Genomic DNA, 15,713 nt, shown 5'->3' with positions numbered 1-15,713 from the left:
AAGTCCACAGACACCCTGAGCAGCTGCAGACTTGCAACTTAAGACAGGACAATCCCTTCAGCTGAGAATCAAATTTTCATATCACCATATCCAAATTGCTTCTCAGTTATGTTTGTTCAAAATTAGCAACTAAATAATGTTTTTTTCCCCCAGAAACAGTGTTACTGTCCATGTTTTGTATTTAGTACCACAGTTAATCCTCATTTATTTGAAAATAGATTAGTTGCAACACTAGATACACCTCATGGAAAAGTGGGGCTAGCTTTACTTAGAATTCTGGGAAAGAAAGTATGACAATGAATTATACTTGTAATTATAGCCCTTTTTTAATATCAAAACTATTCATTTTATAGAATATAAACTCTTATAACATTTTAAATGATAACTTAACAATAACTTACAAAATATATAGGGAAACAATAAATTAAAATTATGTTTACTATTTAACTAAACATTTTTTCAGCAGCTTTCATTTTCCTTCTTCTGTCTACTTTGGATATAGCAGCCCAGCCAGCTTCCCTCATCCTTTTTATAGTTGAAGTTTTGAGGGCTGAGCCAGGAGACTTCAGATATACTTCAGTAAGAATCTAGTGACACAGACATAGAAACATGGCTGATTAAACACTGTGCATGAAGCCTGCGTACATACATTGCTCAGCCTAAATTATCATATCCCCTTTGAAAAGTAAGATTTTAATCAATGTCTCACTGAACACAGGAACAATTTCTAACATTTTGACAAGACTCCATTTCATTGAACATTTTTGACTCATAACATGAAAGTAAAATTAATAATACAACTTTCATTACAAAACCTCCAGTTTTACTCAATTGAGTTGATGCAAAAATGAATACACCCTACGCCAAAAACTAATACTGCTGGTATTTTAATCAGAGATAGCCAAACAAATAACATATTGAAGAAGTAATAAAGTAGAAAATTACTTAAGATAACCGAATCGGCAACCAGTAATATCAGACACTCCACTGAATATGGATCCTACAAGGGACTTGCAGTCAAAAAGGCCTAAAAACCAAACATATAAAAAAGTAACATATTTTATTTCCCATGAAAATACATACAAAACATTATGATAAAATTCATACAATGTAAAATACAACAGGAAAGAAGTGATTGCACAGGATCGCGTAGGGGCTGCTTTCTTTGCTGTCTCACAAGGATTATTATGGGTAGGATTGTCTCATCCCCTTTTTCCATTCAGGTGGTTTATCATTACTTTGTTTATATTACTCTGTACTGGATTTATTTCTGTCTTTTTACTTATTGCCATGTGCCAAGTATATTTGATACCAATATCACTATAGGACCATTGTATGGTTTTTCAGTAAGGCTGGTTTCACATTAGCGCTTTTTAAGCGCACGCACGGCCGGGGGTAGCTCCGCCCCCGAGCCGGCTCTCTGCCCGGCGTGCCGGCCCCTTGCTTGTAGCGCCGCCTCCTAGCGCACAGCGGCGCCTGCGATCGGCGCACCCTATCTTTAGCATAGGGTGCGCAGATCGTGCGCAGGCCGTGCGCTAGTTGCGCTTTGACCTGCGCTGCGCACTTTTGACGGTGCGCCGTGCGCGCCAAAATCAAACTTTTCGGATTTTGGCACGCACGGCGCACCGTCAAAAGTGCGCAGCGCAGGTCAAAGCGCAACTAGCGCACGGCCTGCGCATGATCTGCGCACCCTATGCTAAAGATAGGGTGTGCCGATCGCAGGCGCCGCTGTGCGCTAGGAGGCGGCGCTACAAGCAAGGGGCGGGCACGCCGGGCAGAGAGCCAGCTCGGGGGCGGAGCTACCCCCGGCCGTGCGTGCGCTTAAAAAGCGCTAATGTGAAACCAGCCTAACAGGTGATGTCACTTGTTTACTTTTTGATGTATATGCCTGATATTAAACCAATTGGTATATTTTATCCATGGGGACACACATTTTTTACCCATGCCCCATACTTTAGACTATGATTTGGCATTTCTTGTGTACATCATGTGCCATCACTTCTTTTCGGTTGTACTTTACATTATATGAATTTTATTATAATGTTTTTGTATGTATTTTCATGGGAAATAAAATTTGTTACTTTTTTATATGTTTGGTCTTTGTGCATTTTTGACTCCAAGTTGCTTGTAGGATCCATACCTCTAGTATTTTGTTTGATTTACATGATTTTTAACCCTCCGTCAGGCGCAATATAGATTCTCCTCAGTTCATGCGCAATGTGCCTGACAAGCACAGGTCAGAAAACCACCTATAGTAGCTACATATTTCAATTTCAGGACTATAGAAGTAGTCAGTGACCTTCATAGGAATGTATTAAAAGAGATTACACCAAATCAGATGCAAAAAAAAACATTTATTAACCATAAACTTGTTAAAACTAAAAGTACCACTTTTCGGTAGTACCGCCAAATAGGCTCCAGTTATCTTTACTTAACTATTGCTTAAATATAAAATTATGGAAAAAAGCTTAAAGGATATTGCACTTAGATGTTACTTAATTATTTTCTACTCATCTTCAGTGGTTTCAATTGCAGCAGAAGCAGCACAGGTACACTTAGAAAAGCAAGGCTGGCAGACGAAAGTTGCATGGGAAAGGCAGATTGATTCTTTACATATTTTGCAGTCATATTTAGAAAGCCTTCTGAAACCAGATACAAATGAGCAGGTAGTACAACTACGTCTTTTAGAAGGTGGTAGAGTCGGTGTTTGTTCTGGAACGTCCTTGGGACGATATCTCTTCAACCGGTGTTGCAGGGCAAGGGGCATTCCAACCGTCTTTGTACTTCTTAGGCTTAGCTCTCCACTCACCAGTTCATTAGCCAATTGTTTTAGGTACATTCTTCTGCGCATTTGTTTAAGTTCATTACCGAGGTAAATTACTTGTGAGTTGATGCCACCCACATTCAGCATTGTAAAGAAGATTACCATCGGCCAGCGTTTGGTATTTCGACTTACATTGAAATTGCCACACATTTGGTCAGCAGTGTCAACGCCGCTTTTGGTCAAATTATAAAAAGTTATGATTTCTGGTTTCCTTAGCTCCCCAGACTCTGGATCAATGGTGTAATCATTATGTAATGAAGAGACCAAAATCACATTTTTCCTCTCGCGTGGGATGTAAGAAACTAAAATCTTTCCATTACTGAACCCAAACATAGTGCTATACTGTTGTTTGCCTTTTGTATATAGAAAATATGGCGGCAACTGCCTTTTGTTTTTTCTAACAGCTCCCACATATGACAGCTTTTTCGTTTTTAAAAAATCAATCAGATCAAAGTCAGTAAACCAGTTGTCAGCAGTGATATTTCGACCAGATCCAAACATTGGCTCAGCAATTCTCTTTACCACATCACTAGGCTTGTTGCTCACATTGAAAGGACCTGGTGGCTGTCTTCCACAATAAACTTCCATGTTTATAGTGAACATCATCCTTGCATCAACCATGGCAAAAATTTTAATTCCATATTTGTTTGGCTTTGATGGTATATATTGCCGAAAACCACATCTTCCACGGAAACCTGGAAGCATCTCATCAATAGTGAGGTTTTGCCCCGGGCAATAGCTTTTTTGACAATTCATAATAAATTGTTGAAATATGTCCCGAATTGGTGCAAGCCGGTCATAACCTTTTTGTTCTGTCCGTGTACTTCGATCATCGAAACGGAGGCAACGGATCAGGACTTTGAATCGTTTCAGATTCATCACAAGGCTGAATTTTTCGATGCCATCACCGTCTGTCCCCCACAGCTCCTCCAAACTTTGCCTATTTGCTCTGAAAGCACCAGCTAGGTATAACAAGCCAATAAATGCCTTGAGTTCAATCACATCAGTGTTTTTGATGTCCCTCTCTCTGGAGAATTGCTCTTTGATTGTGTCAATATACTGGTTAGTGAACCGAACAATAGTTTCCAACATGCTATCTGTAATTAGATTACTCCAACATTCCACTGCAGTTTTAGCTTTTCTAGCACTTCCAATAACTCCAGGAAGGTGTGTAATAATATTGTGGGATTCTCTGCGCTGTTTGTTCTTGGGTGCCTTTTTGTTCCACTTTGTATTTTTATCTTTGCCCAAATAATAAGCTAGATCTGTGTCTGTTTCCTCTGTATCAGTGTCATCACCATCCTGCTCTGTTCCAGAATCAGTGTTACATTCTGCTACCTCATCTTCAGATGAAATGTCACTAGATTCCTCTAAATCCTCAGTTACTGCTGGTTCTTCCTCATCATCTTCTAACAAAAAAATCTTCATTTCTTCTAAATGAAGGGGTTTAGATGAATCATACTGTTTTCTGGCCATTGCAGCAGAAAATCTGAAGCAAGAGAGAAAGAGTATGTGTTAGGGCGCAATGTGCCTTAGAAGCCACCCTCCTTTTGTCTAAGAAAACAGTACTTATGTACACTAACTTAGCATTAATCCTTCATAAAACAAGCTAAATACACAATCGTGATGAATAAAAAAAGAAAATACTAACCTTTCAATTTGTGTTGAAATCAGGCGCAATGTGCCTGAGAAGCCAAAGTGTTGATATCTGCTCACTAGAAGGTCTGCTGAGTCACTGTGATATCAGGTTTCACAGAGCCTGTAGAGTCAGGAGATAACTAGGAGGGGTGGGGTTTTCTGATAAGTGGGCAAGGAGAGAGAAGTGAAACTAATTACTGTGTGCCTGTCAGATCTATTGCGCCTGACGGAGGGGACAGCACCAAGTCTTCTAGGCATGGAATGAACTGGTGAAATATTGCAACATTTTTTTCCATTCTTGAAGAACCATCTATTTTAGAGCCTGGATGCTGAATGGAGAGTGATGCTAAATTTGTCTCTTCAGAATTCCCCACAGGTTTTTCTGTTGGGTTCAGATTGGGAGACATACTTGGATATTGAATCACTTTCACCCTGTTCTTCAACTGTGGTCTGAGATATGTATTTTGGATCTTTGTCATGTAAGGAAAGGGCATGTCTACCAAAGAGTAGCATCTTCTCTTTCAATATAGAGCAGTATGTAAAACCACGGCCGCTGGGGGTAGCTTGTGCGGCCGCTCCAGTACTCACTGTGCTGGAGGCTGTTTCATCACCCGTATGTTGTTCACTTTGGGGAACCAATTGACTGCAGACAGAGGCTGAAATCAACTTTAACAACTCAGCTTTATTCTCTTCAGGGCACAGCACTTCCAATACAGCAACAGGACTCTTTACTTGGTAACAGCAATACATCTTCATCTACAGCAGTACGTCACTTCTTCCTTCACTTCACACATATGCACTACACAGGCAAGCTGACACATCACACGGAGCACGATGAACACGGAACACTTCCCTTCTTCCTGAGACCGACTTCAGCCCACGAAGGTACCCGACATTTCTGTTACAGCTCACCCCCTATAGGCACTGTTGCACCTGTTCGTATCCTAGTTTCACAGCTCACTAAACTCTCCACATTGCTTCTGTACTCCAGCTGCTACTCCCACAGGGATCCTTCCACGAAACTCCCTGGCTTGCAATTCTCCAGACACGGGCTGGACTCATAGACTGGCTTGGGTTGTCACTTCAGCTCTTCCTTGCTAGCTGACTTGACCGACGAGACTCCTGTCTCACTAGCCTTACAGTCCCCAGTCCCTGACTCCAACACCACAACGTGCTGGCTACTGCTGTAGGCACTCCGCTGCTCTATACTCCTGTCCTGTGCTGTTCGCTACCCCCAGCTAGACTGACTTAATGCAGGGAAACTCTCTCTTTTCCTCCTGTCTAGCCACTCCTCTCAGTTAACCTCTCAGACATCTTCTTACTAGTTGAGCTCAGTGCCCCATCTAGTGGCCCTTTTCTAATACTACACCTAACTATCTTAGCTAATGTTGTGTGGACACAAACATACACACACAACATGCATACAACACACAGATAACATCAACAATCGCAGGGCAAAGCCCTTGCCCTCCTTACATTTACATCTGTGAATTCATGATACCATCAATGAACTGTAGCTTTTCAACACCATTAGCACTCATGCAGCCACACAAAAGGACACTGCCACCACCATTTTGCACTTTAAGCACCATGAATTTTTTTTAACTCCTCACTTTTGCAACACCATATAGTTAGGAAGCCATCAGTTCCAAATTCATTTATTTTGGTCTCATTACTGCAGAGTATAGAATCCAAGTAGTCTTTATTTGTTTCAGCACGGTTCCTGACAAATTGTAGACAGACTCTTTTTGTGCATGAGCTTTAGGAAAAGCTTCCTTCATGGATGACACCCACGCATACAATTCCACAGCAGTGTGCGCCATATTGTGTCACAGGCAATATTCACCCTGGTTTAGCTTTCTAATTTAGCTAACTGCAGTGAACTTCATGTTGACTTTCTTTAACCCATCTCATCAAAAGATGCGCCTGTCTAAACATTAACTTTCGTGGTTGGCTTGGCGCCTCAGCAAGATGGTTGCAGTTCCATCTTTGTTAAATTTTTGTATCACTTTCCTACAGTATCCTAACTGATGAGTAAAGCTTTGCTGATCTTCTTGCAGCCTTCACCTTTGTGTAAGCAAACAATTTTCTTTCTTAAAGGGAAGGTGACATCCCAAAAAAAATTTTTCAGCAATTGAAAAAATGTGAAGAATTAATGTTTACATTTTCTTAAAAAATATTATCATTTGTTTTTAATTTTGTAAAATATGAAAAATAATTTTAAAAAGTTTGGCATTTCCACTTGTTAACACTAGGGGGAGCAGCTACTGAAGTTTGGCACAAAAACCTAGTGCAACTAGCTCACATTACTGCACTGGAGTAAATATGGGTGGAGTCTGCTGACATGGGTGTGGTGTCACTCCTCTCCTCCCCTTCTGGGTGTTTGCTAAGAGAAAAGAGAGGATGACATCTAGGAACACAGTGAGCAGCCATTTTGATGGGGCCTGCAAAGTTACTGACTGTCTTTGCATGCAAAGTCTGGAACAGGACAGGTCATCAATCAGCAGAAATGTTTCCTGGATTTCTGTGGAGCAGACAAGCAGACGGTCCATCCATGTGTATAAAACACAGCGCTCTGTTGTGAGTTCATTTTCCCCTTCACCGTCGATGTCTGATGAACTCCCTCTTCTGGTGAAGGAAGGTAGTGAGGCTGATTACCAAACACCTGATCTGGTAGATGAAGACTGGGTAACAGGAACTGCTGACTGGATATAAGGCAGCCGACGCCCTTCTGAGTCGCTGGTGATTTCTCTGCTGGATTCTTGGAGACCAGTCTGATTCCTGCTTCCCAAAGATAAGTTTTTGCTCTGCTATTAAACTTATTAGTTTTGTTTTGTTTACCTTGTTTTTTGGAGTTCAGCCATCCCCGGTCGGGGGTGTGCTGAGTACCATTTTTGTCTCTGATCAGTTTGTTTCTTTGCTCTGTCTTCAGAATTTACCTGAGTGCTGATATAGTCATTTTGAAGTCCTAGCGACTTCAGGGCCTGTTTTTCCTATCAGACGGTTGGGACATTTTTTGGTAGGGTTTTTTGCAGATTGCACACAGCAGCTTTTCTGTCCTGTCCTTTTTAGTTAGCTTGGGCCCCATCGTTTGCTCAACCTATCTTTCTATCTGTGTTAGTGTTTTCATCTTGCTTCACCGTCATTATATGTTGGGGGCTGCCTATTGCTTTGGGGTCTGCTCTGGGGCAGTTTAGATTTCCCCTTTCTTTCTTTAGGCCTATTTAGTTCTCCGGCTGTGATCGAGGGGTCTAGGGCATTGTAGGAACCCCCCACGGCTACTGTTAGTTGTGGATAGAATCAGGGGTCTGCAAGCCGATAGTTACCAACCTCTCCAGTTTTCTGGACTTAGCTTGTATTTTTGTTTTTTCCTCCTTCGGTGACTCATTCATAACAGCGCTCTATGTACAATCCCTGGCACCGAACAGGGCGCCCCCCATAGACCAGCACGCTGCTCTCCTGAAATACTCTGTGCTGCTGTCACCCTGCTCCTTCCACCATATATCAGGCCCCTGTCGCCTCGCTTTCACACATCGCCAGGACAGGATCTGAGGAAAGGAATGGGGTCTTCAGTCACTGAGGATGGCAGGCAGCAAGGATTCTGGGAGCAGGGTGACAGCAGCACAGAGTATTTCAGGAGAGCAGTGTGCTGGTCTATGGGGGGGCACAGAGGGAGGTATATGGGGGAGGAGCAGGGTGACAGCAGCACAGAGTATTTCAGGAGAGCAGTGTGCTGGTCTATGGGGGGCACAGAGGGAGATATATGGTGGAGGAGCAGGGTGACAGCAGCACAGAGTATTTCAGGAGAGCAGTATCACATGGGATATGATTAGATACACGGCACAGCAGGCAGTATCACACAGGATAGGATTAGATACACGGCTCAGCAGTCAGTATCACACAGGAGAGGATGAGATACAAGGCTCAGCAGTCAGTGTCACACAGAATAGGATGAGATACAAGGCTCAGCAGTCAGTATGACACAGGATAGGATTAGATACACAGCTCAGCAGTCAGTATCACACAGGATAGGATTAGATACACAGCTCAGCAGTCAGTATCACACAGGAGAGGATTAGATACACAGCTCAGCAGTCAGTATCACATAGGATAGGATTAGATACACGGCTCAGCAGTCAGTATCACACAGGATAGGATTAGATACACGGCTCAGCAGTCAGTATCACACAGGATAGGATTAGATACACGGCTCAGCAGTCAGTATCACACAGGAGAGGATTAGATACACGGCTCAGCAGTCAGTATCACACAGGAGAGGATTAGATACGTGGCTCAGCAGTCAGTATCACACAGGAGAGGATTAGATTCATGGCTCAGCAGTCAGTATCACACAGGAGAGGATTAGATACATGGCTCAGCAGTCAGTATCACACAGGAGAGGATTAGATACATGGCTCAGCAGTCAGTATCACACAGGATAGGATTAGATACACGGCTCAGCACTCAGTATCACATAGGATAGGATTAGGTACACAGCTCAGCAGTCAGTATCACACAGGAGAGGATTAGATACACGGCTCAGCAGTCAGTATCACACAGGAGAGGATTAGATACACGGCTCAGCAGTCAGTATCACACAGGAGAGGATTAGATACACAGCTCAGCAGTCAGTATCACACAGGAGAGGATTAGATACAGGGCTCAGCAGTCAGTATCACATAGGAGAGGATTAGATGTCCAGCAGATTGCCAAGTGTTTTGAAACAGCAGGGAGCAGCTCCTCCTATGTTTTGCAGGGGCAGCAGCTGGTCGGGTGTTTTGGAAAGAGCAGCTCAGTCTCCAGCAGTTCGTCCTGTAACCTCTCCTGCATCTGGTATGTGCAGAGTGAACATCCAAGCCCTGTTATGCTGGAACAGTGCAGCATCCAGGGCTTGCAATAGAGTGTAAATGTAGCTAAAAGGAAGCACTGAGCTCTAATAAGATGGCGCCTGGCCACACCTACAGCTGTGAATTGAGCTGCCCACAGAGGCGTGGCCAGTTCACTCCTGATGCAGCTGCAATGAAAGAGATAGGGGTCGGGAGCCGACTATTGTCTCTTATGCCCAGGGACTGCCGTAAATGAGCATGGAAAGTGTCGTTCAGCAGCCAGAGAGGTAAGATGGCAGCCCCCAGTGGCTGCATTACTACAGAAAAAAAAAAAATCCATACCCACCACTGAGTCAAGCTTAGGGGACAATATCTTTTTATACTATTTTCATTTTTACATTAAATTATGAAAAAACACGGCACCTTCCCTTTAAGTGTTGTGACATTTTGCTTGCATGTGGTGCCATTGCTGACAGCATAAAATGGGAAGGGGGTTTTCTTTATTAAGCACCCCCTTTTATAGTCAATTGTCTTTTTGACACCTGTTAAATGAATAATTAAACTTACTTGTGGTTTTTAGGTTGCTACTTAGAATTTTGTAGTATAAACATTAGTTTTGCTCCTAAGACTTTCTTTGTGGTGTACCGTACTCATTCCTGCAACATTATTGTATGAATTTGTTATGAAAAGTACTTCTTTGGGTGTGCAAAATAAAAACTCTTGTTTGCAATCAATGTGTAAGGGGGTGAAGTGCAGGAAGAGCCGGGGGAGGGTTGCCTCCTCTGCTCCGTGCCCAGAACCATTGAGCAGGACAGCAGCTTCCCCCGGGGGACAGTAAAGGAGCCGGGAACAGGAAGAGAGCAGGGTAGAGAGAGGGAAAAGTGTGTGCGCTTTCCTCAGAGCAGCCTGGGCAGCAGACAGGAGAGGACGCTAACACAGACAGGGAGAGAGATAGATCTCCCGTTCACCAGTCAGAGGGGCCGCGCACAGACTGCAGACTGAGAGTACATGAAGCAGGGTACTGCAGTGTTGGCAAAGTTGCGCTCTCATCCCTGTGATAAGACTGAGCCCTCCAAAGAGACTGCGCTGTGATAAGACTGTCCCCTGCAAAGAGATTGCGCCCGCCGACCGGGCTGTGACCTGTTTAGTGAGACTGTCCCACGTACAAAGTTCTGGTAACCTTGGTGTAGGTGCAGAGCCCCTGATTCCGGTGAGAGAGCATCACTGCAGAGTTGGAGAGAAGGACTCGGAGCAGAGGGGGTCTCATTTGCCTCATACCCCTCTGGCTCCCACAGTAACCCCTCATATCTCTGTTGGACATTGTTAAAGACACAGGATACAGAGTACTACAGACTACAAGCACTGCTGGTGATTCGGCGCCATTGTGGGAGAAGAGTGACCCTTCAATCAAGACCCCTTCAGACTGATAAGTTAAGGAAAACTTCTTCTAATACTGTTTATAACTTTTTGTCTGCTTCCATAGCTCGTTCTCATAATATTCATATTTGCACTGTTATTTCGTCAGTGTTATCCTCTGTAAATAAACCTCCCTTTAACTGTTGGTCTGTCTGTTCCGTGGTGACATACTCAGCTCCTGCACTTTATTACAAACTGCCCACATGTGATGGATCATTTTCTATGGCATATCATAGAAAATGTTGATTTTGAAAGGAAACTAAAGATTTCTGACAAATCTGTTGGGGTGTATTCAGTTATGCTGAGCATTGCATATTAAATGTTAGCCAGATTATTTTTTGCATGAAAAGTTTGAAAGGTGGGTTCACACAGGGCCATGGTAAGGGGTAGCCAAGGTATTCTTACTGTATATATGGTGTACTACAGAAATAGGGGGGAGAATAGTTTCCTCCTGTGTGTACAGTGTATGGGTGGCATCCCAGCAGCTAGTCTATGACACCTCTAAAGCTTAATAAGAAAGATAGCCTTCAGAGAGGACAACTAAAAATGTAAAAACTGAAAAATGTAAAAATATAAGTCATATAATGGTGAAACATAATATTTTTGTACATAAATATGCAGATATGACAGCTGATTCTGAAAAATCATTTAAACAATAGGTACACTTTAATTAAAGTTAGAAATACCTTTTTTGGATTTGTGGTGTAAGTATCAGGGGTTGAGTGAGACAGAGGATATGGTGATTTCAGAATACTCTCATTTCCACATATTCTCTAAAATAAAATAAGAATAAATAAAAATAAACACTAAACATGTAAAGTGAATTACGGTACTTTGCATTTCATATTGGGCACTGTTTTAAACTGCTTAGTACTCTACTTTCCTTAACTATGAAGGCCCGTATACAAAAGTGCCTCTATACTGGTGAGTCAGAAACAATAGCTGTCAGCTGAACAAGTCTTCAGCTGATAACTATTTAACCCCTTCTTGACCCAGGCTATTTTGACCTTAAGGACCTGGCCATTTTTTTGCAATTCTGACCAGTGTCCCTTTATGAGGTAATAACTCAGGAACGCTTCAACGCATCCTAGCGATTCTGAGACTGTTTTTTCGTGACATATTGGGCTTCATGTTAGTGGTAAATTTAGGTCGATAATTTTTGCATTTATTTGTGAAAAAAACAGAAATTTGGCAAAATTTTTGAAAATTTCGCAATTTTCAAATTTTGAATTTTTATTCTCTTAAACCAGAGAAGTATGTGACACAAAATAGTTAATAAATAACATTTCCCACATGTCTACTTTACATCAGCACAATTTTGGATGGAAACAAAATTTTTTTTTGTTAGGAAGTTATAAGGGTTAAAAGATGACCAGCGATTTCTCATTTTTACAACAAAATTTACAAAACCATTTGTTTTAGGGACCACCTCACATTTGAAGTCACTTTGAGGGGTCTATATGGCAGAGAATACCCAACAGTGACACCATTCTAAAAACTGCACCCCTCAAGCTACTCAAAACTACATTCAAGAAGATTATTAACCCTTGAGGTGCTACACAGGAACTAAAGCAACGTGGAAGGAAAAAATGGACATTTTAATTTTTCCAACAAAAATTTTCTTTTAGCATCAATTTTTTCATTTTCACATGGGTAACAGGATAAAATGGATCCTAAAAATTGTTGGGCAATTTCTCCTGAGTACAACAATACCTCATATGTGGTCATAAACCACTGTTTGGGCGCATGGCAGGGCTCAGAAGGGAAGGAGCGCCATTTGACTTTTTGAATGGAAAATATGCTGGAATATTTAGCGGTTGCCATGTCGCGTTTGGAGAGCCCCTGTGCGCCTAAACATTGGAGCTCCCCCACAATTGATCCTATTTTGGAGACTAGACCCTCCAAGGAACTTATCTAGATGCATAATGAGCAATTTGAACCCCCAGGTGCTTCACAAATTGATCTGTAAAAAAAAAAAGTACTTTTTTTTTCACAAAAATTTTCTTTTAACCTCAGTTTTTTCATTTTCACGTGGGTAACAGGATAAAATGGATCCTAAAAATTCTTGGGCAATTTCTCCTGAGTTCAACAATACCTCATATGTGGTCATAAGCCACTGTTTGGGTGCACGGCAGGGCCTGGAAGGGAAGGAGCGCCATTTGACTTTTTGAATGGAAAATTAGCTCCAATCATTAGCGGACACCATGTCGTGTTTGGAGAGCCCCTGTGTGCTGTGTGTGCCTAAACTTTGGAGCTCCCCCACAAATGACCCCATTTTGGAAACTAGACCCCCTAAGGAGCTTATCTAGATGTGTGGTGAGCACTCTGAACCCCCAAGTGCTTCACAGAAGTTTATAACGCAGAACCGTGAAAATAAAAAATATTTTTTTTCCCTCAAAAAATGATATTTAGCCCACTATCTTTTATTTTCACAAGGCTAATAAGATAAATTGGACCCCAAAAGTTCTTGTCCAGTTTGTCCTGAGTACGCTGGTACCCCATATGTGGGGGGGGCGACCACTTTTTGGGCACACGTTGGGGCTCAGAAGGAAAGTAGTGACGTTTTGAAATGTCGACTTGATGGAATGGTCTGCGGGTGTCATGTTACGCTTGCAGAGCCCCTGATGTACCAGTGTAACAGTGGAAACCCCCCACAAGTGACCCCATTTTGGAAACTAGACCACCCAAGGAACTAATCTAGATGTGTGGTGAGCACGTTGAACCCCCCCAAGTGCTTCACAGAAGTTTATAATGAGCCATGAAAATAAAAAATAATTTTTTCTCCACAAAAATTATTTTTTTAGCCCCCAATTTTTAATTTTCCCAAGGGTAAGAGGAGAAATTAGACCCCCAAAGTTGTTGTGCAATTTTTCCTGAGTACGCTGATACCCCATATGTGGGGGGAACCACTGTTTGGGCACACGTCGGGGCTCGGAATGGAGACAGCAAAACTGGCTGGAATAAATGGTGACGCCATGTCGTGTTTGGAGACCCCCTGATATGCCTAAACAGTGGAAATCCCTCAATTCTAACTCCAATCCTAACCCCAACACACCCCTAACCCTAATCGCAACCCTAATCATAACCCTAACCACAACCCTAACCCCAACACACCCCTAACCCTAATCCCAACCCTAATCATAACCCCAACACACCCCTAACCCTAATCCCAACTCTAACCCTAATCACAAACCTAACCCTAATCCCAACCCACCCCTAACCCTAATCTTAGCCCTAACCCTAGCACTAACCCTAGCCCTAACCCTAGCCCTATTTCTAACCCTAACCCTATTTCTTACCCTAATTGAAAAATAAAAATATTTTATTATTTGTCCCTATGGGGGGTGATAAGGAGGGCGGTGATTTACTTTTTTTTATTTTGATCACTGTGAGAGTTTATCAGTGATCAAAATAAAAAAAAATGAATCTGCCGCCAGGAAATGCCGGCGGGCGCACTGCGCATGCTCCTGCCATTTTCCAAGATGGCGGCGACCATGGACCGGGACGGCGGGACACCGGGACGGCCATGGGGGGTTAGTGAGTATTGTGGGGGGGATCGGAAGGTGGGGGAGCGGAGGGAAGGGGGCAGATTGTGACAGCGGCAGCCGATCGTCGCCGTTAGTCGGTGGCGGTGGTCGATCGGCGCCGTCAGCCGGCGGGGGGGTCAACTTAGTGTCTCCAGCCATGTCCGATGCTATTTCAGCATCGGCCATGGCTGGATTGTAATAGTTCATCAAATTTCATTGATGAACTATTACTATCGTTCTGATTGGCTGTTGAAAGTGAAACAGCCAATCAGAACGATCGTAGCCATGAGGGGGCTAAGCCACCCCCCCTGTGGTGAAGCACAAAGGGTCCTGTCACTGCGGGTCGGGTGACCTTTCCGTGACCCAGGTCACCCGACCCGCAGGGGGGCTTCGAAGTCATGACACAGGGTGTGCGTCATGGGTCGGATTGACACCGACTTTCATGACGCATACGCTGTGTCACAGGTCGGGAAGGGGTTAAAGAGAACCTATCACCTCTGTGAAACTTTATAAGGAAAAAAGTAAACAAAATATAACCCTTTCTCAAATACAGATAATTAGAAAAAAATAAATAATTTAATCTGTAAATTAATAATTCAAATTCTGGCTCTTAAGGAGAGGAAGGACGAAATCAGGCTCTGCACTGTCTCAGTAAATTGACTGCTTTGTGTGACTTCCTGCCTCTGAGCTGGGAGATATTGATGCATGAGGGGAGATTGCATAAACCTACAGGGGAGATTTGTGCTGTCTCTTCATACTAGAAGGAAAAGCTACAGTGGTAAAACCTATCACAGCATCTACCGCATGTATCTGCTGTGGACACTGTGTGTATACAGTGAAAGACTTTGATAAACACTTTAAAAAGAGCTATTTCCCTCATAGTAGATTAACCCTTTACCAGCAGCTATTTTCTGTTCTGGTAGATTAAAACTTTTGAAGCAACCTTGTCCTCCTTTTAAAGATTAACATTTTACAATCAGCTGTATCTTCCTCCTTTATGTGGCCTACATATTACACAGTGACTATTTATTACATTGCTGATAAATAACACTATTCTGTATGAAGTAAAGTGATACAAGGAAAAAGTAAGAATTGCATCTGATTTGTGTTTTGTGAATTAATTTACCATGTTTGTACTTAAATTTTAACACATTTCTGAGAAAAATATATGAATCAGTTCTCCAATTGTATTCCAAAAAGCAACAACTTGACAAAACAGCGATATGGGTAAATATTACTGATAAAAAGAGAGTGATGATTATAGCTAATAAGGGAAGACATTGTAGAAAATAGCTAATAATGTTTGACAGTGCTGTTTATAGTTCAGTGTGGAAGTAGTATTTTAAACGTTTACTCCCAAGGGTGGTTTGCATGTTAATGCCCAGGACAATTTTTACAATTCTGACCACTGTCCCGTTATGAGGTAATAACTCTGGAACGGTTCCATGGATCCTGGTGATTCTGACATTGTTTTCTCGTGAC

At 42.5% G+C, this 15,713-nt stretch overlaps 1 protein-coding gene across 1 annotated transcript in view; it reads right to left on the bottom strand.

Moving 5' to 3' along the window:
* Positions 1-443: 443 nt before the first annotated feature.
* Positions 444-15,713, bottom strand: part of SYCP1 (synaptonemal complex protein 1) — a 134,533-nt gene continuing 119,263 nt past the window's right edge. The window contains exons 5-6 of the mRNA XM_073587299.1: positions 11,391-11,477; positions 444-587 (exon numbers count right to left, since the gene is read on the bottom strand). Of these exons, the coding sequence (XP_073443400.1) occupies positions 444-587; positions 11,391-11,477 (231 nt within the window). The remainder of the gene's footprint in view (positions 588-11,390; positions 11,478-15,713) is intronic.

This window comes from Dendrobates tinctorius, unplaced genomic scaffold, assembly GCF_039654945.1.
Source record: "Dendrobates tinctorius isolate UK_male_01 unplaced genomic scaffold, ASM3965494v1 ptg000098l, whole genome shotgun sequence".
Classification (NCBI taxonomy): Eukaryota; Metazoa; Chordata; class Amphibia; order Anura; family Dendrobatidae; genus Dendrobates; species Dendrobates tinctorius.
This window is presented reverse-complemented; position numbering and strand designations above follow the sequence as displayed.